Source organism: Microchirus variegatus (genome assembly GCF_963457635.1).
Source record: "Microchirus variegatus genome assembly, chromosome: 6".
NCBI classification, from domain to species: domain Eukaryota; kingdom Metazoa; phylum Chordata; class Actinopteri; order Pleuronectiformes; family Soleidae; genus Microchirus; species Microchirus variegatus.
Genome location: NC_139807.1, coordinates 28,742,189 through 28,765,362, shown reverse-complemented (window position 1 = coordinate 28,765,362; position 23,174 = coordinate 28,742,189). Strand labels below are relative to the sequence as shown.

The 23,174-nt window shown below is 41.0% G+C and overlaps 1 protein-coding gene across 2 annotated transcripts in view; it reads right to left on the bottom strand.

The window, feature by feature from the left end:
* pla2r1 (phospholipase A2 receptor 1) overlaps window positions 1-21,606 on the bottom strand; it is a 30,663-nt gene extending 9,057 nt beyond the window's left edge. For both annotated transcript variants that reach the window (XM_083890894.1, XM_083890895.1), the window contains exons 1-23: window positions 21,375-21,606; window positions 19,256-19,636; window positions 18,987-19,160; window positions 18,137-18,301; window positions 17,676-17,789; window positions 16,408-16,557; window positions 14,359-14,553; window positions 13,432-13,598; window positions 12,395-12,505; window positions 10,035-10,147; window positions 9,406-9,575; window positions 8,602-8,810; window positions 7,892-8,037; window positions 7,228-7,312; window positions 7,023-7,158; window positions 6,908-6,943; window positions 5,279-5,439; window positions 4,391-4,455; window positions 3,164-3,255; window positions 2,192-2,328; window positions 567-684; window positions 307-446; window positions 49-190 (exon numbers count right to left, since the gene is read on the bottom strand). In XM_083890894.1, coding sequence (XP_083747020.1) covers window positions 49-190; window positions 307-446; window positions 567-684; window positions 2,192-2,328; window positions 3,164-3,255; window positions 4,391-4,455; window positions 5,279-5,439; window positions 6,908-6,943; window positions 7,023-7,158; window positions 7,228-7,312; window positions 7,892-8,037; window positions 8,602-8,810; window positions 9,406-9,575; window positions 10,035-10,147; window positions 12,395-12,505; window positions 13,432-13,598; window positions 14,359-14,553; window positions 16,408-16,557; window positions 17,676-17,789; window positions 18,137-18,301; window positions 18,987-19,160; window positions 19,256-19,636; window positions 21,375-21,522 — 3,355 coding nt within the window. In that variant the 5' untranslated portion in view covers window positions 21,523-21,606. The remainder of the gene's footprint in view (window positions 1-48; window positions 191-306; window positions 447-566; window positions 685-2,191; window positions 2,329-3,163; window positions 3,256-4,390; window positions 4,456-5,278; window positions 5,440-6,907; window positions 6,944-7,022; window positions 7,159-7,227; window positions 7,313-7,891; window positions 8,038-8,601; window positions 8,811-9,405; window positions 9,576-10,034; window positions 10,148-12,394; window positions 12,506-13,431; window positions 13,599-14,358; window positions 14,554-16,407; window positions 16,558-17,675; window positions 17,790-18,136; window positions 18,302-18,986; window positions 19,161-19,255; window positions 19,637-21,374) is intronic.
* Between the last annotated feature and the right edge of the window lie 1,568 nt (window positions 21,607-23,174).

Below are 23,174 nucleotides of genomic sequence, written 5' to 3'. Positions count from 1 at the left end.
TGGTGACTGCACAAAAACAAAAAAGGAGAGAGCGGAAAGACTCCTTACCTTGAGGTTTTTGACACACAAATCCATACCCAGTCTCGCTGCACTTCTCATCGTACCACTTCCCCGTCAGGTGGAAGTTGTGGTTGTTGGACAGAACGATGCACGGCGGCTCTTTAAAGTCGTCGCTGAGCCAGTCGTCATCCTGGTGGTGGTGCATACGCAACAAATCAATAAGCCAGGAAAGTTTATTCCTTTTCAGACTGATATCACACATAACAACAGAGAAGACTGAGAAGAGCAAGGTCGGCTGGAGCTTACCGCAAGGTAACTTTTTGGTTCTATTGGAGACCAGTTGGTGTAGCTGACTGATCTCCCATTGGTCCATTTCATAATGTCCCCGTCACCGAGACCAATCCACACCCCCACAGAGCTGCCCTGCAGCAGCATGGTGATGTAGGCTGCAGTTGGAGAAAAAAAGAAAAAAAGAGACAATAATTACTGCCTTTCTGACTGAAAGTGAAGTGTATTTGTATTTTTGTACATAGACGCGTGTTTGACGGCCGTAGAGTTCACTTTGCCTTGTTCAATCTCGTCCTCTATGGCCACCAGTGAGCCTTGGAAGGAAGAGCAGATGGACTGGGAATCTGTCCAACTCTTTCCATCTTTTGGATCGTCAGGGAGGTGAAGCAGGAGACACTGACAACACACACACACACACACACACACACACACACACACCCCCACACACACACACACAACCTGAATATTAGACGGAACTTGGGCCTTTTTTAGGATTTTCAAGCATCTCCAGATTAGTGTATCTAGCTTGGTTTTAGTGCAGTCTGGACAGCTAAAATAGTGATTCTGATGTTTGGATTGTGCTTCTGATCTGATTTTTACAGCTCTGTTTCACCCTGAACTGATTTGTGCCTTCTCTGCGTCAATCGCAGCACGACTCTGACGAAAAATAAGTATTTTTATATTCAAGAAGAGAAAGTACAGCAATCGGCTGGCTGGTTGTTATTTAATCATAATGATGCATTACTGCCTTCTTCTGGATTTAACCGTCCATTACTCCTCTTTCCTTTCTCTTATCCCATCCTTGCATCATACTTCTTATTGTTGACTATATTGACTATATTAAATGAACAGATAGATAGATAGATAGATAGATAGATAGATAGATAGATAGATAGATAGATAGATAGATAGATAGATAGATAGATAGATAGATAGATAGATATATAGATAGATAGACAGACAGACAGACAGACAGACAGACAGACAGACAGTTAGACAGACAGACAGATATATAGACAGACAGATATATAGATAGACAGACAGATAGATAGATAGATAGACAGACAGACAGACAGACAGACAGACAGACAGACAGACAGACAGACAGACAGATAGATAGATAGATAGATAGACAGACAGATAGATAGACAGACAGATAGATGGACAGATAGATAGATAGACAGACAGACAGACAGACAGACAGATAGATAGACAGACAGACAGACAGACAGACAGACAGACAGACAGACAGACAGACAGACAGACGGATAGACGGATAGATAGATAGATAGATAGATAGATAGATAGATAGATAGATAGATAGATAGATAGATAGATAGATAGATAGATAGATAGATAGATAGATAGATAGAGAATGATCATATTTTGGTAACAAGCTGCATTTTTAAATATAATAGTAGTCCAGAAGAGAATTTGAGCTTCTTCTTGTTCTCGAGGCTGACTCAGCGTGAGCAGCATCAGTCGGGGGTCGTGAATGTAAACACAAACATCCTGCAGGAATCCCACAGGCAGCTGGGATTCACAGAGGAGGCCGTTACAGTGAGGAAGAACAGGATCATTTCACAAATTCACAAAACTAGAGAAAGCACTAGGAGAGTTCAAACCTCACCAAAGTCACTGTTACTCACAGTGTCAATATCACACATCTGTCTATTACATGTTGACTTATGCTTCTACTGATCAGACACATACAGTAAATGTCACTTTGGATATTACTGACAGATTTTCCTGTTTGCTTCCTGGTGAAATTCCCAGAAAATGTATTAAAACAGCATGAAAATCTGTGAAAAATATTTCCGAGAGAGTGAGAAGTGTCTTATCTCCTGCAAATGTCCGGACGCAATCGTCTGAGATTCGTGTTTGTGTGTGTGTGTGTCCGAACCTTGTGTCCGAAGTACAGCCATTTCTCAGGACATCCTCCGATGTAGTGCGGCTCTCTGGGAGTCTCCACCACAGACGCAGTCCTTCTCTTGCACAGGTAGCCGTGAAGGTCACTGCATTTCTTTGTCGACCATTTCCCTGCAACATAAACCAAGAAAAACATCAAAGTCAGTCCAACTGAGTGTTTTTCCCATACTTTCTATATGGGGAAATGTCCTTATTTTTTAAGGAAAAGCACTTTTTTTCAATGAATATAACATTAAATGAATCAGAAATACACATTATACATTGTTAGTGTGATAAACGATTATTCTAGCTGCACACGTCTGGTTTTTAATGGAATATGTACATAGGTGTATAGAGGCCCATTTCCAGTGTTCTAATGGTACATTGTGTTTGCTAATGGCGTTAGAAGAATATTGGATGATTAGAAAACCCTTGAAAACCCTTGTGCAATGATGTCAGCACAGCTGAAAACAGTTTTGCTGGTTCTTTGACGGAAGGGCAAAATTATTATTTTGAATAAAATCATCATTTCTAATCTTGTCAATGTCTTGACTGTATTTTATATTCATTTTGCAACTCTTTTGATGAATAAAAGTGTGACTTTTAATGTAAAACACAAAAAAATTGTATAGGTGACCCCAAACTTTATATATATATATATATATATATATTTTATATATATATATATATATCACTATATAATTCAATAATATCATAACAATAATGTAGCAACAAATTTACAATATAATCCAGATAACAGTGGTGCCAATCCCATCTGAAAGGTCGTCTGTCCATCACAGAGCCAAACAACTGTCCACACTCAATTTAGAGTGGACCCAAATCTCCATGTTTTACATTTTGAATTATTAAATTCATAATTCCAAGAGATGTTTGATTCATAAATTCAAACTTAAATTGTAAGCATGTTATACATACATTGTAGATATTTTTTATCCAGATTATTTACCTGTTGAAGAGGACATAGTGACACAATAGCCATTTTTCCCACTCATCCTCTCAGCAAAGTTCTGAAAGTCCACTCCAGTTTTGTCGCTCCAACTGCAAATAAAGGCACAAAACATTTGAGTGATTATTGCTGATGATTCGAGCTCATCGAGCTGTCAGAAATAAGGAGAAGAAAACACTCATTTAGACGACGAGGTGGTTTAAGAAAAGTTCAGCTCAGCTTTGATGTTAATTGGAGTTTGCTCAGCATGAGCAGCATCAGTCGGGGGTCACGACTGTGAACACAAACATCCTGCGTGAAGCCACCAGCAGCTGGGATTAGTGAGGAGGAACAGGGTCACATGACCAACTTCACTCTTTCAGTTCGCAGCACAGACAGCAAATATGTGAATTTATTTTGCTTAGAATTAAGATCACAATTATCTGGGACCATTTTTTTCACATATTGTGAAACAAAAGATTGCAAAAAAGATTGCAAAAGATTCTGAGTGGGAGTGAAGTATTGTTTTTGTCGGCTCTGTGTGTTTGTTTGTCCGGTTGTTTGTGTTTCCGCACTTGCACTTGCCACTATGGCCAGCAGAGGGCGCAGGAGGCTTGCTGCTTGAATAGGGCCTGCTATCTCTGATACCTTTGTTATTATTGTAGTGGCTTTAGTGACATAATGTTGTGTTTTTGATTGGTCACAAGAGTGTCATCACAGGAAGAGGCACAAGAATCAAAGTGAACGATGCTGAACTGTAGATCACTTAAAAAGTCTTAACAAGCCTGAACATGTAGGTTAATGGACAACATTTAGTAAAGGAAATCAAATTTCTTTAAAATTATTAATTAAGAGGTTTGCAAATATTTTCAACGGATCCTTGTTCAGGGCGATTGCGACTATTATGATGGTAAATTTCAAGTCATTACGAGATACTTTTTGTTTTTGAGAAGAAAGTCAGCTCACTGTCAAAGTGCATCAGGGCAAATGGATAATTTTTCTGAAATTCAAAAATTCATTAAAATTATTCCTTAAGAGGTTTGCAAATATTTTCAACGGATCCTTGTTCAGAGCGATACCGACTATTATGATGGTAAATTTCAAGTCATTCCGAGATACTTTATGTTTTTAAGGTGGACCTAAAGAGATACTACTAAACCGAGCGTTCTGAACAGGGCTGTTTTGGAAATAGTGTATAATATGTCCCCTTTAAGTCGCAGCGATGAAACAAAAGACACACATACACACCTGACCTCCTCTCCAGGCTGCCCAATGGACAGGCCGATCCACCAGTCAGTCGGGCCCAGGGAGAACTAAGAGAAAGAGATGAAAAGAAACTTCAGTTTCCTCCTCGTCTATTCTGTCTTCACTGAGCTGGAAGTTTGCCTTTTTCAGACGTGAGCAGTCATTCAGCCTGTGTCCTTGGCAAAGTGCTTCACGTCTTTTATCTCCATTCTGCTCCTTTTATCGACACCACTACAAAGTTCTTTAGTCTGCTAAAAAAGTTTTTTTCCCCTCCTAGTGTGCGAGGGCGCTGAAGCATGAAGGTGTCAGTGTATGAGGGACAGTTCAGCTGTTCACTGTGTCTGTAAACACTCCAGTTTGGATGAGGGATAAGTGTGTCGGTGGTGTTCACACTCATTCATGCATGTGTGCTTCTCTTTACTGTGCACGGCTGAATGAAACTGTGCTTTTAACAATAAAAGGATTTGTGAAAGATAACGCTACGCTTTAAATTTAGCTAAAACTTTGTTTTAGTACACGCTGCATTATTTTAGTACACAGTGAAATTATCTGAGGATAATAAAACATGTATTTATGTATTGAATTGAGCTGTTACAACAGCCTGCCTGGGATTGATAATAATATATATATATTTAAAATATATTATATGGTTTGTTTGTTTTTCCTGAGTTTTAAAATCTTTAACATGCAGTTTATTGATATTGTTATAATCAAATATGCGGATCATCCACTTTGCTGACCCCAAAGTTAATGTTATTGTTATTTATTGCTTCTAACCCTAAAATAAAATAATTCCTCTAATTTAATCTACTTATCCTATGTAAAAATGTGATTGACTAATAACAGATTCTATGTGAATCTGTGTGCACGTGAGCGGAGGCTGTGACTCACCCGTCGTAAGCGCTCCTTTATGAAGTGCAGCTCGTCTCTGGAGTGGATGGAGAGTAAGTGAGCTCCCATCATCTGACAGGCCAGAGACACTGAGGCCCAGTCAAATGGCTGCTTGGCCAGCAGGTACTCGGCTCCACGGTAAAACACCCAGGGCTCACTCTCTGTAATACAAATAAAACAAATGGTATCCATCATATACACCAGGGGTTCCCTATTGGTTTTCACCGAGGTCCAAATTAAGTCAAGTCTGCAAGGCCAGAGACCAGAAACTTATTGGTATGAATGTGTGAATAAAACTAAACCGGTTTATATGTTCATCTATTAACAGATTATTTAAGTTAATGAGTTTTTATTAAACAAGCTATGACACAGACATGTCCTTGTACCTGCACCTATGTACATAGGTGCAGGTACAGGTGCAGAGGCCCATTTCCAGTGTACTAATGGTACATTGTGTTTTGCTAATCGTGTTAGAAGGCTATTGGATGATAAAACCCTTGAAAACCCTTGTGCAATGATGTTAGTACAGCTGAAAACAAAAGGGTAACATTATTATTTTGAATAAAAATCATTATATCTAATCTTGTAAATGTCTTGGCTATATTTTCTATTCATTTTGAAACTCTTTTGATGAATAAAAATGTGACTTTGAATAGAAAACACAAAGAAATTGTATAGGTGACCCCACACCTTTGAAAGGTGTCTAAATGACAACATTTCTTCCGCTCTGTAATGGCAAATTAAATGTCTTTGTCTCAGAGCGAGAGCCGTTCCTTACACAAGATAACAGGTCCTTTTGTGTATTCAAATGAGGTTGTCTAGACTCAACTTGCACCTAACTATCAGCAGGACACCTCTGTGGGGAGTCGGCCCCGATACCTGCAGTAGACAAAGGCGTGTGAAAGCACGGCCTGGAGGGGCAGACTCCCTCAACAGACAAAGAGATCTGAAAGGGATGTTCCTCAGGTATAAATGTTTAGGTCTCGCCATGCTCTGGGCCTTTCTTCAGCTACTACTCTTGCGTAGATTGACCTTTTCTTTGCAAAGAAAATAAAACCTTGTCGGCCGACAGAATAATAATTTCCACAACACCGCCTTCTCTCTCAACACATGACGTTTTTACATCCTGTGATTCAGTGGAGGTGAAGCTCGTCTGCAGCTGAGGGTTTACAAGCAGAGGCTCTGAGCGAGTGCAGCACAGAACATAAGAGAAAGTGTGTGCTAAGGAGAAATAAATACAAAATGGATGGTAATGAAAACCCAGGTGGTGGTGACAGAAATCACAAAAACACCCAACCTGAGCTTGAGCCCAAAAAATGTTGGCATTCAGCACCCTGATCGCGATCCCAGGCTTTCAGCAGAGCTGTCCCGAAATACACCAGATGACTCTATTAAATGAGATTTTAGACATTTCAATTGCTAATTGTCGTAAAATTGCGATTAACACACATTTTCAGGATTGTTGAGTCTTTTTAACTGATCTACAGTTCAGCATTTTTCACTTTGATTCTTGTGCCTCGTCCTGTGATGGCACTCTGACCAATCAGTACCAGGTATCAGGTACTATCACTTACGGCGAGTCGAGTTGTGATGGGACCATGTAGTGGAAAGTTGATATGTGATACTCACCCTCACTGTACCAGTAGGGTTTTTTCAGTTTTTCACCTGCAACATTAATCATTGTTTAGTGAATAAAATGTTCAAAGTCCAGTTCTTGAATTCTGACATGAGCATTATGACTGACCTCTGGGCAGCTTGCACATCCACTCGTGTTTGCTGTCACATGGCTGCGGCATGAGAGTGTTGGTCAGGTCACTGTACACGGCACAGTCCCTCCTGTCGTCCTCCTCGTTCTTATCTTCTATGAAGGACGTCACAACCTGCAGAGAATCAGGGTTAAATCAACGCTCTGAATGTCACTGAGGGTAAATGTGTAAATGTGCACTTACAAGAGAGCCATCAGACCACACCCAGGCTCCAGGATAGTCAGGGTCTCTCTTGTTTAAACCCACCCAGAACCTGCGGCCCAATGTTCTACAGAGAGGAGCAGAACAAGAACACACAAGAGTCAATCATTTCAAGTACTTATTTTGTCCATAAATTGTTGGAAAATGTGGAAAAATGTTCTCTTCATTTCCCAAACCTTAACGTCTTCTTTTGTCCACAAACCAAAATGAAATGAGTTTTGTGATTTTTGATGATTTCTTTGTTATAGGGATCAAATTAGGATGCTGAGACTGAACTTGCACCTTCCTACAACATCTGCAGGGAGTCTGCTCCCCGATACCTACAGTAGACAAAGAGGTGTGAAAACACGGCCTGGAAAGGCAGACGCCTTTGTCTATTGGAGGAATGCGAAAGGGGAGTTGCTTTGGTATAAATGTTTCGGGCTCAATATGCAGCTACGAACACTCTGTGTGCAGAGTGATCTTTTCTTTGCAAAGGAAATTAAACCTTGTCGGCCAGTAGAAGTTCTCTATTTCGTTCTTCACCAGCAGCAGCAGCAGAGAATTTCCACAACAGCGGTTATAAAATCATACCGATGGGTAGTACATTTCATCCTTCCTCCTAAAAGAACATGGTGTTAGAGAGGATCCAGAGAGCTGTACCAACCCTTCAAACATGGTCTTGAGGAGGTGCTTAACAAACACCTGCTCTTCATAGTGGTAGAAACTAGCCAGCTCAGCCCCAAGAGCCTGGCAGAAGAAGTCTGCTTCCACCCACGAGCGTTTCATCAGGACTTTCTCGTCATGGAAGACCTAGAAGAGCATGTTGTGAGATGTGGAGTTACACCAACACTGGATCACGATGTAAAAAAACATGTAAGTGAAGCTGTAAATATGGGACGTCAGGCTGTAGCCCCGGTCAGACATTTGAAGCTCTAAACTCTAAACTCTAAAACAGCTCAGGTTCACACAGACTTTTACCTACAATGCAATGTGGGCATGGAATAAACTGCAAAAATACAGCAACTATATTTAGACACACTCAAATCCATGGTTTCATGTTTCATAAAGAATTTGGTGTGGGAGGAGGCCTGTGGTTGTTTTTCATGTTTTTGGCATCTGTTATGTTACACTGCTGCCTAATTCTTCTCTTTCCTTCTTGTCTCATTCTCATCTTGTTTTTTTTTGAGCAGTAAAAGATAAACGAGTCTGTAAATTTGCATGTATAAGTGTTGTGATTTTTCCATGGTGGTTCTTGTCATACAGATATACAAATAACAAATAAAAAGAGAGAAGATTAAGCTGTGAGGATAAGGCAGAGACGTGTCACAACACAGACGAGGGAGGTGAACGAGGACAGAGGATGATGATCCAAACCTTGAAACAGTCGAGCAGCCCAGACTGCGATTCCCATCCCGGAGGACAGGGGGCGTGGGCGTCGATGTGGTGCTCTTGGAGCTGGAGATCGTGATAACTGCTCACACTCTGCTTGCACACAGACAAGGCCTTGAAAGACATGCAGTCTTTCACCTCCCAATGACCCAGAGCAGGTCCACCTGACATAGCAACGCAACCGCCGGCACTGACTGAGGAAAGGACGAGAAACACGGAGGATGAAACTCACTATCGTACGCCGCTTTTCCACTATAGTCCCAGCTCTGCACGACTCGATATAAAATGTTCCAGAATCGATTTTTTTAACAAGAGGGACTTTTATTTTTGTTACTTATGCAATATGTGATATTTCTTTTATGCAACGGTTACAACAATTCTATCTAAGCATGGATAAATGTTTAAAATGTAATAAATCTGACACTTGGAGTACATCATCCTTTGCACACCTATAGATTGAAGCAGAAATCATTATGAATCGAATCGTAATCTTGTAAAGCAGTTGTTGTCAGTGTCAGTGAATCCTTAGAATCAGTGAATTAAAAAGATTTGTTCAGTACTTCCTGTTTCTGGACAGAAATACAGAAAAAGGGTTACAAATATTGACATTTTAGACATTTCCTTTGCTAAATGCTGGAGATGAATGCATGTTACTAAAAAAAAGTACCCGGTACTATACTCATGGAAAAGCAAAATAACTGAGTCGAGTCAGGTCGCGCTGGGACCATGCAGTGGAAAAGCAACAACAGAAGACCTAACTAGTGAAGAAACAGATTTCCAGCAGCCCACCTGGCTGATGTTTGTTCCAGTTGGTGAAGGTGAGAGGCAGAGAGGAGCTGTTGTGAAGCAGCCAGCTGTACTCTCCCGTCTCGCCGTCGTCTCTGAGGCGGATCCAGTAATATACGCTGCTGTTGGCTCCTCTCTCACTCAGCAAACTATCCACGAACGCCTGCTCAAACCTGTGCATGTGAAGACGAGCAGATGTGAGGACAGAGACTCCAGTGAAGCCAGTAAACTCAAGTTTCTTCTAAAAAGTCCTCTGTCCTGCAGGATTAATAATTCAAGTATCTGTAATTATTAATAGAAGCTCTATTTCTCTGCTTTCCGGTATCCATACATCCATCTTCTACCACTCCACCCTCCACATGAGGGCACTGTGCCAATATCAGCTGACATAGGATGAAAGGCGGAGCCACATCACCTGACCGTAGTTTTTGAATTTTCTAGATCCACGCTCCAAAAATTACGGTAATGAGATGGAGGAAGCTGATGTTGTTATTATTCTGCTTCAGTTTGGTTTGGATTATTTCTATGCTGCGTCCTCAGGCCTGACTGAGGGAGCGTTTGTGTGTATACAGCGGCATCGCTTTTTCACCACAAACAAATCCTATTAAACTTTGACAGAAAATGTTTGTCACCTGCTTTCCACAGTCAGAAGAGGAGCCTTGCAGTAATATCCCATCAGTGCATAATCAAAACTTTGTAGGTGGCTGGTCACTGTGTAGCAGGAATGGCCGTGACGCTTCCAGCCCTGCAACAAGACATCGACACAAAAACAAAAATCTGAATCAAACCACTTTTCTACAGCTGCATCTGGGTCCTGGCTGCTTACATTGATTCCTACTTGTCTTTTGTCTCATGTTTGGAAGCTGTGCCAAAAACATGTCTATTTAGCTGAATCATTACCATGGCGATGAATGGAAAATCAGATTTGTATTTGACCATAGTCCTTATATCACTGTCAAGCATGATTCATATCCAGGTTTCAAGCAACACATGTGATTGTTCTGACCTAAAAGCTAAGCATGTGGCTGAATTCATGGGAATTTCATTGGGCATGTTTACATTTTGACCTGTTGATGACGCTAAATGAAAAATTAGCAGAATGCATCCATCTCATGTTTTTTACCTCATGGTGGCAGCAAGTGGAAAAAAGGCAGCATCTTTAGGTATCTTTGGAAGAGACACAGTGCTACCATGGGTACAAGTTAGTGCTTGATGCGTTTCCATGACGACTGACAGGAAAAAAGATGCACATAATGTCATGTTTACGTGACTCCGGATTGTTAAAATGAGTGTCTAAAGTAACGCTAAACTTTAAAAACAGAGGCACACATAGGCAGTAGCACAGGCACGCTGGTTATTTGCAGCGCTGCTCTTTTCCTTTAATAAACAGACCATTCCAGATCCACTGTAGTCTAACGCTACCCGGCGCTAAAAGGAGATAATGCATAATGGTGCTAACTGGTAAACGGTGCCTGGACTCCTTAAACATGACGTCACATGCGCCTTTTTCCGGTCAGTCGTCATGGAAAGGCATCATGCGTTAACCTAGTGCCCAGCACTAGTACAAATACATATTTCCCTTAACTCAAAAATCATAATACAATCACCATGGGAACTAACATCTATGGACAAACACACAATCACAACAAAGACAATCAGCAGAGAGACTGCCGGAGCATGTCCACTCATATTGTGCCTCATTCAGGGCCATTTTTTGACTCATGTTCCAGGAGGAAGAAGCCCAATGAGTCAGGAGTCTGATATTCTTGTAAACAGAGTCGAGGAGCAACATGAATGCCAGACAACACGTCAGCGGCGGCCCAGTGAATCAGCTTATTGTGCCTGTGAAGAGGCCAACGTGCTCAGAAGTTGACCTGCAGCAGGCGTGTGTGGCTCTGCCTGCTGCACGTCCCGCTCTCTATGGAGCTATTGTGACACAGCACAGCTCACAGCATCCGTGCATTTCACTTAGTCACAACGACGTGGCCCCAAGAATTCAAATGTCAACAAATCTGATTTAGCTTACAATTCATTTTGGTTATGTGAGAAGCCAAGAGGCCGGTTTCACTGAATGAATGAGAACCTTTAGTGGTTGGCCTGTTGTGACACGTGAAGAGAACATTAAAGTTCCTCAGAAAGTGACACACAATAACAACAGTTAAGGGAATCATGGTGTTCATGTGTTTGTTCTACCTATCTATTTATTTCTGCATATACTGTACACTCCAGTTCAAAAGTTTGGGGTCACCTATACAATTTTTCCATGTTTTCCATTAAAAGTCACACTTTTGTTCATCAAAAGAGTTGCAAAATGAAGAGAAAATATAGTCAAGACATTGACAAGATAAGAAATAATGATTTTTATTCCAAATCATCATTTTACCCTTCAAACTTCAAAGTGTTTTCAAGGGTTTTCTAATCATCCAATAGTCTTCTAACGCCATTAGCAAACACAATGTACCATTAGAACACTGGAAATGGGCCTCTATACACCTATGTACATGTTCCATTAAAAACCAGAAAAACTAGAATAGTCGTTTACCACATTAACAATGTATAGAGTGTATTTCTGATTCATTTAATGTTATATTCATTGAAAAAAAAGTGCTTTTCCTTCAAAAATAAAGACATTTCTAAGTGAGCCCAAACTTTTGAACGGTAGTGTATGTTTGTTAGTTAGAGCTGGCCGGTATGACCAAAAATTTATATCACTGTATTTTTTTTAAATTATCAACAGTTTCATGGTATAAAATTGTATTTTTAGCATAAATTAAATCCAGTGATAGAGAGAGCGGTGCAGTTGAGTTGAGGTCTCACTTCCTGCCTGTCCAGACTTTTCAAAGTAAAAGAGAGCCAGCAGCATTTTCAATTTCTGAGCCACAAAAACGCACCACGAGTTCTTCTTCAAAAACAGAAGAGTGTGGCTGTCGCGTTAAACTAATGATTAACACGACGTGCATGGGCTTGAGTTGAGAATTGCGTGCATTCCTACCTCAGGACAACCCTCATCCCAGGATCCGGGCTGTTGGACGGGACTCAGGCTTTGTCTCCGACACACGGCCGGCAGTCGTTCAGCGCAGGGCGTTAAAAGCCAGGTGCCTTTCTGTGAAAGCAGAGCACGAGTGTGAGAGCTGATTCATTCATACCTGCAACACAGTGACTGAGTATGGTTTGACTGTGAGCAGCAAAATTCAACAAGTAAAAAAGGTTATGGCAGTTATGATCAGGGAGAAATGGTAATATTTTGGGGGTCACACAGATATCGATGTGAATTACGGATTTATTAAAAGTGTTACTACTCTTGTGAGGTAGACACTGTGGAACTTTCTAAGTTTCTCAGTTGGAAGAAACTAAATCAGTATCTACTGATATATATATTTACATGAAAACATTATTCAATTGAAGTTGTCTGATGGTTCCACTTCCAGCTCCTGCACTCTTAGAAATAAGGGTTCCAAAAGGGTCCTTCTACAAGGGCTGAGGTTCTACCTGGAACCATTTGCTTCTGAAAATGGGTTCTTGGTAACACTAATGGTTCCAGTAAGATCCATTTTGATACAAGAGAACCCTTGGTGGAACCCTCCAAAAGGGTTCCCGGTGGAACCTTTATAATAAGGTTCTACCAGGACTCAAAAAGGGTTCTCCTATGAGGACAAGCCAAAGAACCTTATATGGTTCTACGAGTGTGTTTCCTTCTCTTAAACTAGCATGTGATGGGATCTATCTATCTATCTATCTATCTATCTATCTATCTATCTATCTATCTATCTATCTATCTATCTATCTATCTATCTATCTATCTATCTATCTCAGTTATAGATATACATATACTACATTGATGAGGCCCTAAAATGGTGGCACATATTTGTGAATACTCAAGTCTATTTGTTTATTCACATTATTTGTACTGTTGTGTATTTGAAGTCTGCTTCTTTTGAATGAGCATTGACTTTTCTCGTTCTTTGCTGCATTGCTGGGTTTTAACTCAACGACAAAGTGCTTGAATCTCGAAAGTAAAAGGTCTCCCACCTTCCTGTCGACTTTGGTACAGAGCGTTCCTGCGCGCGTCACGTTGTGAGGAGGGTGATACTGATGCCAGAGCGTGAGCGTCACTGGCGAGGCGTCGGACCATTCTACAGACGGTGAAGAAGCCTGTTTCCAAAGACCAATCCACACCTCTTTACTGTCCCCAGAATCTGAGGAGAAAGACCAACACATACACCGTGATACTCACACAAACAATATCATTGCTAATTTCTGGGAATTTTCAAAGTTGGAAACTTTCCCTTGGAATTAGAAGGAATTAATGGGAACTAGAAAAGCATTCGGAGAGCGCAGACCTCCGCCAAGGCAGCCCAGCCCCCCACAAAGTTTGTGTAAGTTTGTGTAGAACTCTGTGCTGCACTGTGTACCCAAGAATAGGACTTTTCTCGGACTTTGTGGACTTCCGGTTTTCAGATACCGTTGCCCTCGCCAGCACTCTAGCGTGTTTTACCGACAAAGCGGAGCTCCGCGAGACAACAATTCCAGGAATTTAACGCATCGTGACGTCCCAGTGAGTGCGGAAGTCAACATCGTCTCCTGTACTTAGACTGAGGAGGACCACAAAAACATGAGTGAGTCATCTTTTTTCACACTTTGCCGACTGATAGGACCTCCAGAGTCCCAAATATAAGGATTAAAAAAGTTGATTTTACATATGTTCCCTTTAACAGAAACATAAGGCATTTCACACGACCTGAAATTTCCCCAGATCTCAACAAATGCAGCAGACAACAGTTCCACTCCAGGCAAATGATCACACATTTCCAGTTAATTCCCATAATTACATAATTACAGTGGAAAGTTTCCAATTTGGAATATTTCCAAAATTCCCAAACTAAAGTTTCCATGTAAAGTTTCTGGAAATGTGCAACCCTAACCTTCTATTAGAAAAAGAATGTCATATATCCTTACAGTTGGCCAGGATGCTGAGCAGGACCTCCACCTCAGACAGGGACCTGAGGCTGGTGAGGTTTGCTCCCTGAGATCCACAGGCCCGGGAAGATTCCTCCCAGCTTCCTGCCTCTGATTCAGGGAGGACTCTGTAGCAGAAACCGTTGTGAGGCCACCAACCGGTAGCACACTCGGTGTGGATGTGCTGCCAATTCTCTGTGAGAGGACCAAGAATCAGGAGGAGAAAATCAGAGCGGGACACATGTTTTTTACGTCACACATTCACAGCAGACATTGTTATGGTCTAGACTCCGACAGAGTAAAAGAAAGTGGACTCCTCCACAGGTGCTGTGCAGCTGTTGAGCCAAAGATCTACAACAGCTAAGAAAAAGTACATGTTTCACTGATAATTAATCCCTGCTGGACCAGAATAAAACCTGGTCCTCATGAGGCAGAACCAGGATCTGTATTAGTCCAAAATTGGCTTAAATCACCGAACCGAATAGTAGAAAAAGAAAATAAGTCAAATAGATTTGTGATCCATGACATGAAAAGGAAATACCATGATCATGTTTGCCACTCTGGTGGAGCACTTCACTATGTTTCTGAAGTTAGTGTAGCTGGGCTGGAGTATTATAGTTCCAGGTAACTGATGATCGTCAGACTCTAGAAAATACTGTACTAAAGCACCTGTTTTGTGAGTGTGACCACAAACACTTTTTTTAATAAACATTTTTTTTTATCACAGTTAAAGGTGCATTATGTAATAAATCTAAAGCAACTGGCCATAAAATCCTCCTAATATGTCACAGAGACTCAGGAATAATGTTCATATAACAGACTGAACTCACCAACAACAACAGTACAGACAAAATATTTGCATTAAAAAAAACATTTTGCAGGCTGCAAATCATGTTTATGTTTTGAAATCATGTTTTGGCATGTGGCGCCACCTACCGCCGTATACCAATCATTGCAGTCAGTAGAGTCTCAGCTGCCGAGCAACCACGGGTTGCCAGTGAGGTCAGAAACAAAACCTAAAAGACCTCGGTATTTTGAATTTGAATGTAGTAACCGTTTTCATCCACATTCTTACATATGGCGCCTTTAATAATGACACTGGTTTTAAGTTGCATCCCTAGTATTTAGATTAAAACGTCAAACCGGACACTTGCATGTAGTTTCTATCATTTTACTATTTTATTGTCTCAATTTAACAGTTTTCTTCTATTTTTTTATAGTTATATAAATATAGAGTAGGTTGTAAATTACACATCTATGTTGAAATATGATTGAAATGATTGATGTAAGAGGTAAGGCAAAAAGACTGCATCCAAATGATACTGGTGTTGGTGGACACTCAAAGGGTTTTGGTGTAGCAATTGAACACAAAACATTTGAGATAGGGTGTGAATTGCAGTTAGGTTAAGGTCAGGGTTAGGGATTAACTGGTTGTTGTTAGGGTTAGAGATAACACTTTGTTTGGACTGTCAGTATCTGCATGGACCTGTGTGTGTGTGTGTGAGTGTGTGTTCCAGGTTTTACTTATGTAGTGGGGACCTAAATCTGTTTACACTGTCAAATATACGACTGAGTCTCCAGGAAATGGACGTAAATCAATGTAATGTCCTCTGAATACATACAAAAACAACTTGTGTGTGTGTGTGTTCTTGTACTTCCGGCATACTGAGGACCAGTGAGGGTTTTTAACCAACAAACTGAGGTCATTTTTACGAAGTGAGGACATTTCGGCCCGGTCCTCACTTTGTTTTCATTCACATCACTTCCTTAGGTTGTAAACATGCTAGACTCTGTTTTTAACAGTGGTTCTCAATTTGGTACAAAAACCCGTTTTCCAGCCAAGGTGTTACACAGGTGTTTTGCTCTGGGGCTCCACCTGCAGACATTTTATGGTACTGCACCCAGTAGTTCTTTATAGATGTCATTCAAGAAGTAGATATTTGTAATTGTGTTGATTTATAAAGTGGAAATTCTGGTCCTCACTTTGTCAGCAACCCCGTCCTCAGTATGCAAGAATGTGTGTGTGTGTGTGTGTACAGATGATCTCACCCAGTGGCTCGGCTCTCCTGGTGTTGTTGGGTGTTTTCTTACAAATGTAAGGCAGAGCAGACTCACAGGAAAGACTCTGCCAGTGACCCTCCGAGGCTGAGTTGTACACTCCACACTGTCTGTTGTCCTGCAGTGGACTGGCCGGCAGAGCTGAGGGCAAAACAGGGATTGAAGAAGTATCACCCAGTGAACAGGTTATATCCAGGCTGTTTTGTCCATGGTTTCCTTGGTGGCCCCACCAGAGTTTGCCCACCTTTCCAGATGACCTGGGTACTAAGTGGATCCTAAATGGGCATGGGCTTGAAGTAAACACAGGTGGGGCCACCATGGAAACCACAGACCCGAATATAACTTTAATGGAGCCCACATGGACATGCTGGCTGGGCAGTCTGATAGTAAATCTACCTGAGGCAGTGGCTGGTGAGGGCTTACTGGAAAAATATTGACTTATTTGCCACGAACCGAGCTCGCACATTTCATACTTCACATATTTATTGGATTACACGCTGAGAATAGTTTCATAACCAAAACCACTGGCTGCAGAGCCTCGGCGTGGCCAGTGAAGGTCCTGGGCGGAGCAGCACCGCCCATCTCCAGTCTGAGAAACAGTGTGTTACAAAAATGAGATTAATATGAACATGATTTATTCACTTGTTCTGTGTTTTAATTAAAACGGAAACCATTTAAACTAGTGGTCAGACGCCGGGGGAATGTAATTAGTGTTGCTTTGGTTCATTTACCAGTTAGCTACGTTAGCCTCATTAGCTCCTTTTTGCGGCGGTTAGCGCGCCTACATTCGAACTGGAGCGGTCTGTTTATTAAAGGAAAAGAGCAGCGCTACAACTAATTATATATATACATATATATGTATATATATGTATATATATATGTATGTATATATATATATATATATGTATATGTATATATACACATATATATGTACATATATATATACGTATATATATATATATATATATATATATATATATAAATATATATATATATATATATTGCTGTCATTGCCTTTGTAGTGCATGATATGATGGCTGTTTTTCCATCAGTCTCTTTATGTTTTGCCTTTTTCTACTTTTACTTTTTCTGCAACAAGATGGTTCGCCCGCATTTGTACTGGCCCACTCTCAAAAAAAAAAGGGTGTGCCTACGTCGCTGCTGCATAGTATGTGAAATCCTTCAGACAGATAAGAGTATACAGCTGTTGTCAATCACACTGGAAACTACTGGCCATGAAAAAAACAAACAATCAGTACCTGTGGTGAAATTGACCAACGATAAAGGAGCTCCATCGGACCACTGCCACCCCCGACCATTCTTCAGGTGGTTGAGTCCGATCCACACCATCACTCCAACACTCGCCAGTCGATCTAGAGACACATCGATGAAGTTAAACTTTCACAACTTTCATTGTGTAACAGGTGAACACTAGTGACTGATTTACTGTGAAACAAACACAACAGACGTGCTATTAGTAACGATGAGCTTATGGTGACAGCCATCTTGGAATCCCATGGCGCGGTTGGTGATTTCCAAAAAATCAATGTTATTTTTCTTAAAAATCGATTTTTGCAAGTTTTGAATGGATTTAGAATATTTGTAGCTAAGAATCGCAATTTTAGCTTGAATGTTGTCGTTTTTTAACACCTCTAATATCAATGACTGAACGCTGCAGACACCTGTGTGTGTGTGTGTGTGTTTACTGTCAGATGCATACCTCTGATGTACCTGTGCTCTGCCAGGCTACTGATGCTGAGCAGGTTTCCACCCTGAGCCTGGCAGGTTGACTGCGCCTGACTCCAGGTCAGGATGGTGTACAGGTTGAACTGGTAACAGGCGTGCAGCTCCTGGTTCGACTTCCAGAAATGCTCACAAGTGGAATCTAAAAAAAAAAAAAAGTGGAAAGTTCCAGTTAGAATTTACTATTCCATCAAAATGAAATGATGCAATAGTGAAACAGAACAAGCAAACGCGCGCAATGTTGGTTTTAGGGATGGGGCCGATCCGATCCAGAATCTGTATCGGGTTCCGAAATTTCCAATCCACTTGTAGAGATTCCGATCCGATAAGTCAGTGCTTTAATGTCGTGTGCTGAAATGTCTCCACAAGTGATTCCCTGACTGCTCTGCTAGCTGGCTGCAAAAGGTGGACGGATTTCCTGAGCGGAGGCGGGTCTCAATGAGACGCGGAGTAATGATGCACGCCTCCGTTCCGGAAATCCTTTCCTTTCCACGTTTTACAGCCAGCTAGCAGGTTAAGCTAGCTTAAAACGCCTGCTCGCTGAGGAGAAAAGTACTGACAGCGGCGTAAAAACAATGAAAATCACACTCCTACAAGCCAGGGTTTACGTTAGCCGGTATATGCCGGCTTTTGGCCATTGTCACGCAAAAAAATGTCCGGTATATCCATATCGGAATAGTATCGGTATCTGCAGATATCCAAATTCAGGTATCAGATCGGATCGAAAGTGATAAAAGTGGATCAGTTTTTCAGAAGCAAACGGTTCCAGCTAGAACCTCAGCTCTTGTAGACAGACCCTTTTGGAACCCTTATTTCTCAGAGTGTACCTTGGACCGGACAGAAGCCCCATCTTTCATTGTCGTCGTAGCGAGTGGTCGTAGCACACCACTGCAGATGGTCCTCGCGGCCCTCACTCGTGCACTCAGAGTACCATCTGTTGTTGTATTTGAAGGGCAAGGCACAAGGCATGCCGTGTGCATTCCCCAGCAACGTGTGGATATCTGCAAAGAAAACACAAACATCCTGTGCAGACAAGTCAAATGTTGTGGAGTCAAACATCACCAGTGACCGGAGAAAACACAGGACATTCATTTACCTTCATAAGGATATGAACAGGGCCCCTCCCTGGCCGTGTTGTACCTTCTCCACTCGTGATAAGAGTTTTTCTTCACCAACAGCAGACGTTTGGTCACAGCCACCTTCCACTGGGACGCCCCGTACAGCATCTTCCCGCTGCAGCGCCACCACAGCGTGTTGTGGGTGGTGTCGCACTCGAACATGCCGAGAGGCTGCGTGGTGTGTGAGACGTTGAGGCCCAGGCATGTGCTGGTGCCCACGTTGAAGAGGCGGTGCTGGGAGACCCACTTCCACAGCATGCGCCGCGTCGGCCGCTCGCAGTCCTCCAGCACCAGGTTAGAGCCGTCCACTGTGACGCAGCGCTTCAGCAGCATACTCTCCAGGATGAAGATTCCCTTCTCTGAGGGATACAGAGGCGTGGGAGCAGGGCAAAGACAAGACACAGGTTATTTTAGGAAAGAAAAAATATACGAGCCAGTGGCTGTCAAATGCTGGGTCAGCACCCACAGATGGGTCATGGGAGATTTTATTTGGGTCCCCAAACAAATGTGTGGAATTTTCCCAAACTTTTAGCTAAAAAAAAATAACATGCATAAATGAATTTATAAACATCTATTGGAAATAGTTTTTGACCAATTTAAAAGGATATCAGGTGTTACGGATGTGGCTGTAAATTAGTTACATTAAGCCACTGATGAGCCCCATTCTGTTTATGAACACAATATAAATACAGTCACACTCCTGTCTCTGCACATACTATGCACTAATGCTGTGCACACAGACGTCAACAAGGGCCATATTTTCCCTTCTGATTTCAAAAAGGTCAATGCTTTTGTGCTCAAGGAAGAAAAGAACGAGCTATTTAAAAAAAAGTAATTTCCTGTGTATTATTGCAATGTTTTTTAAGTAATTTTTTTGTATTACTATTATTATTATTTTGTCCGTTTGAGCAGTGTGTTGTAGTATTTTGAGTCATGTTGTAGTGTTTTTGTCTCATGTTGAGGTGTTTGGAGTAATATTGTAGTGTTTATAGTAATGTAGAAGTGTTTCTTCTTGTGTTGTAGTGTTTTTGTCGTATGTAGTATTGTTGAGTAATGTTGTAGTGTTTAGAGTAATGTTGTAGTATTTTGAGTAATGTTGTAGTGTAATGTTGTAGTGTTTTGAGTAATGTTGTATTATTTTGAGTAACGTTGTAGTGTTTTTGTCGCATGTTGTATTGTTTTTGTCTCGTTGTAGTATTTTGAGCAATGTTGTAGTATTTTGAGCAATGTTGTAGTGTTTTTGTCTCATGTTGTTGTGTTTTGAGTAATATTGCAGTGTTTTAAGTAATGTTGTAGTGTTTTGTCTCATGTTGTAGTGTTTTGAGTTATGCTGTAGTCATATTGTAGTGTTTTGTATCATGTTGTAGTACATGTACCTTAAGGGCCACTGTCATTTGAAGTAATGTTGTAGTGTTTTGAGTAATATTGTAGTGTTTTGAGTTATGCTGTAGTCATATTGTAGTGTTTTGAGTAATGTTGTAGTGTTTTGAGTAATATTGTAGTGTTTTGAGTAATATTGTAGTGTTTTGAGTAATGTTGTAGTGTTTTGAGTTATGCTGTAGTAATATTGTAGTGTCTTGAATGTTGTAGTAATATTGTAGTGTTTTGAGTATTGTTGTAGTAATATTGTAGTGTTATGGGTGTTTTGTCTCATGTTGTAGTGTTTGAAGTAAGGTTGTAGTGTTTTTTCTCATGTTGTAGTACATGTACCTTAGGGGCCACTGTAGTTTTGAAAGTCTTAACAAATAAAGTTATTATTATGTATTATTATCATAAACCCTAATGCAACAACAGCTATTTTAATAAAGATGAGTGTGAGTCCAGTGTGGCTGAAAGTGTCCACAGACTAGCAGCAGCAGCAGCAGCACATATTCCTTGGGCCCCCAGGAAAATGAGACTTTTCAAAACAACCCGAAACAACACAGTCCGATATGAACATGTTGTAGTGATTACTCCTTCATTCCTCCATAAATGTACGTCCTAGCAGGTTAAAAGTATCAGAGGAACACAGCAACATGTTGATGTGGACGTGTTTTGTTGACAGTAAACTGTATAAGTCTGGTGCTGCACCCACACAGAAGATGAGGGGAAACTTACTGTAAAAGTCGCTGAGCTGCTTTTTGTCCAGGATTTCTTCTTCTTCTTCGTCCTCCTCGCTGCCGCTCACGCAGCTCCGCGGCAGCAGCAGCAGCAGCAGCAGCAGGAACTCCGCCGTGAAGCTGCAGCGACACCGACCCGACGACATGTCGACGACGGCGGGAAGAAAACGTCCGCACAATCCGAGCGAGAGTCCCGGTCACTGCGGCGCTTTCAGACCCGCACTTCTTCTTCTTCTTCTTCTTCTTCTTTTTCTTTTTTCTTTTCTCTCTCCTTCTCATACAAAACTTTGACCAAGTGAAGGGGGCGGTGACGTCACGACTGACGACACGGAGGCTGCTGAGGCTGGAGGCTGCGTTTGCACTGATAGAGTAAAGCACTTTGTAGACAACAAACATGGCGGACAGACAGACAACACAAATAAAAATGTAGTTTTGTTGTAGCAGTGGGTGAAGTTCAGCTGGAGTCAATTATTCTATTTTAAAGGTGCGTTATGTAATAAATCTAAAGCAACTGGGCCTAAAATCCTCCTAATATGTCACAGAGACTCAGGAATAATGTTCATATAACAAACTGAACTCACTAACAACAACAGTACAGACAAAATATTTGCATTAAAAAAAATATTTTGCAGACTGCAAATCATATTTATGTTTTGAAATCATGTTTTGGCATGTGGCGCCACCTACCGCCGTCTACCAATCATTGCAGTCAGTAGAGTCTCAGCTGCCGAGCAAACTATGGGATGCCAGTTTTGTAAAAAAAACGAAACCTAAAAGACCTCGGTATTTTGAATTTGAATGTAGTAACTGTTTTTGGCCACATTCTTACATATGGCACCTTTAACCCTTTAAGGTACCGTATTACTCAACTAATTGGTCGACCACACTTTAAAGGCGCCATATGTAAGAATGTGGCCGAAAACGGTTACTACACTCAAATTCAAAATACCAAGGTCTTCATTGTAGCTCAGGCTACTTAACTGGCAACCTGTGGTTGCTAGGTAGCTGAGACTCTACTGACTGCAATGATTGGTAGACGGTGGTAGGTGGCGCCACATGCCAAAACATGATTTCAAAACATAAACATGATTTGCAGTCTGCAAAATATATATATTTTTTTACATATTAGGAGGATTATATGGCCAGTTGCTTTAGATTTATTACATAAGGCACCTTTAATTCAACAAAAATAAGTCTTATAAACCAAACCAAACAGTTGTAATTTTATGGTAAAGGTAGGTAATGTTGTTATTTAGGTTTCCTAAAATTATAGGTAAAAAAAAGGGTTAGTGTTGTTAAAATGAGGACTTTAATGTATTGCTCAAGAAATTGCACTTAACGTGACTTCTCTGAATGTTGTACTTATTATGAACAGATGTCTCAACCGTTTGGTAGAGGACTGTATCTGAAATATTGTCGGGTCTAATTAAAACAAACATGTATTGATTGTCGTTATTGTTATCATAAGTGAATTTAAAAAAAATAATGCCAATAAATGATTTTCCCTTTACATTTCGCTTGGTGCGTACCTTAAAGGGTTAAACGCATGTTTACTCGTGTTTGTGTTTCCATCAAGAACACAAGCACATGACCCAACATTGACAGTGACCCAGAAACCATCACAGCACCAGGGAAACAATACAGTCAGGAACAAATGCCTCACGGGAGAAGAAAATAACAACGATTATACTTGTAAACAACAATAATCGTGTATGTTTTGTCTCACTCAAATGCAAATAGACTTTCTTATCATCTTAAATCAGGTTCTGTCAGGGGGATTTGAGAACCACTTTGTAAA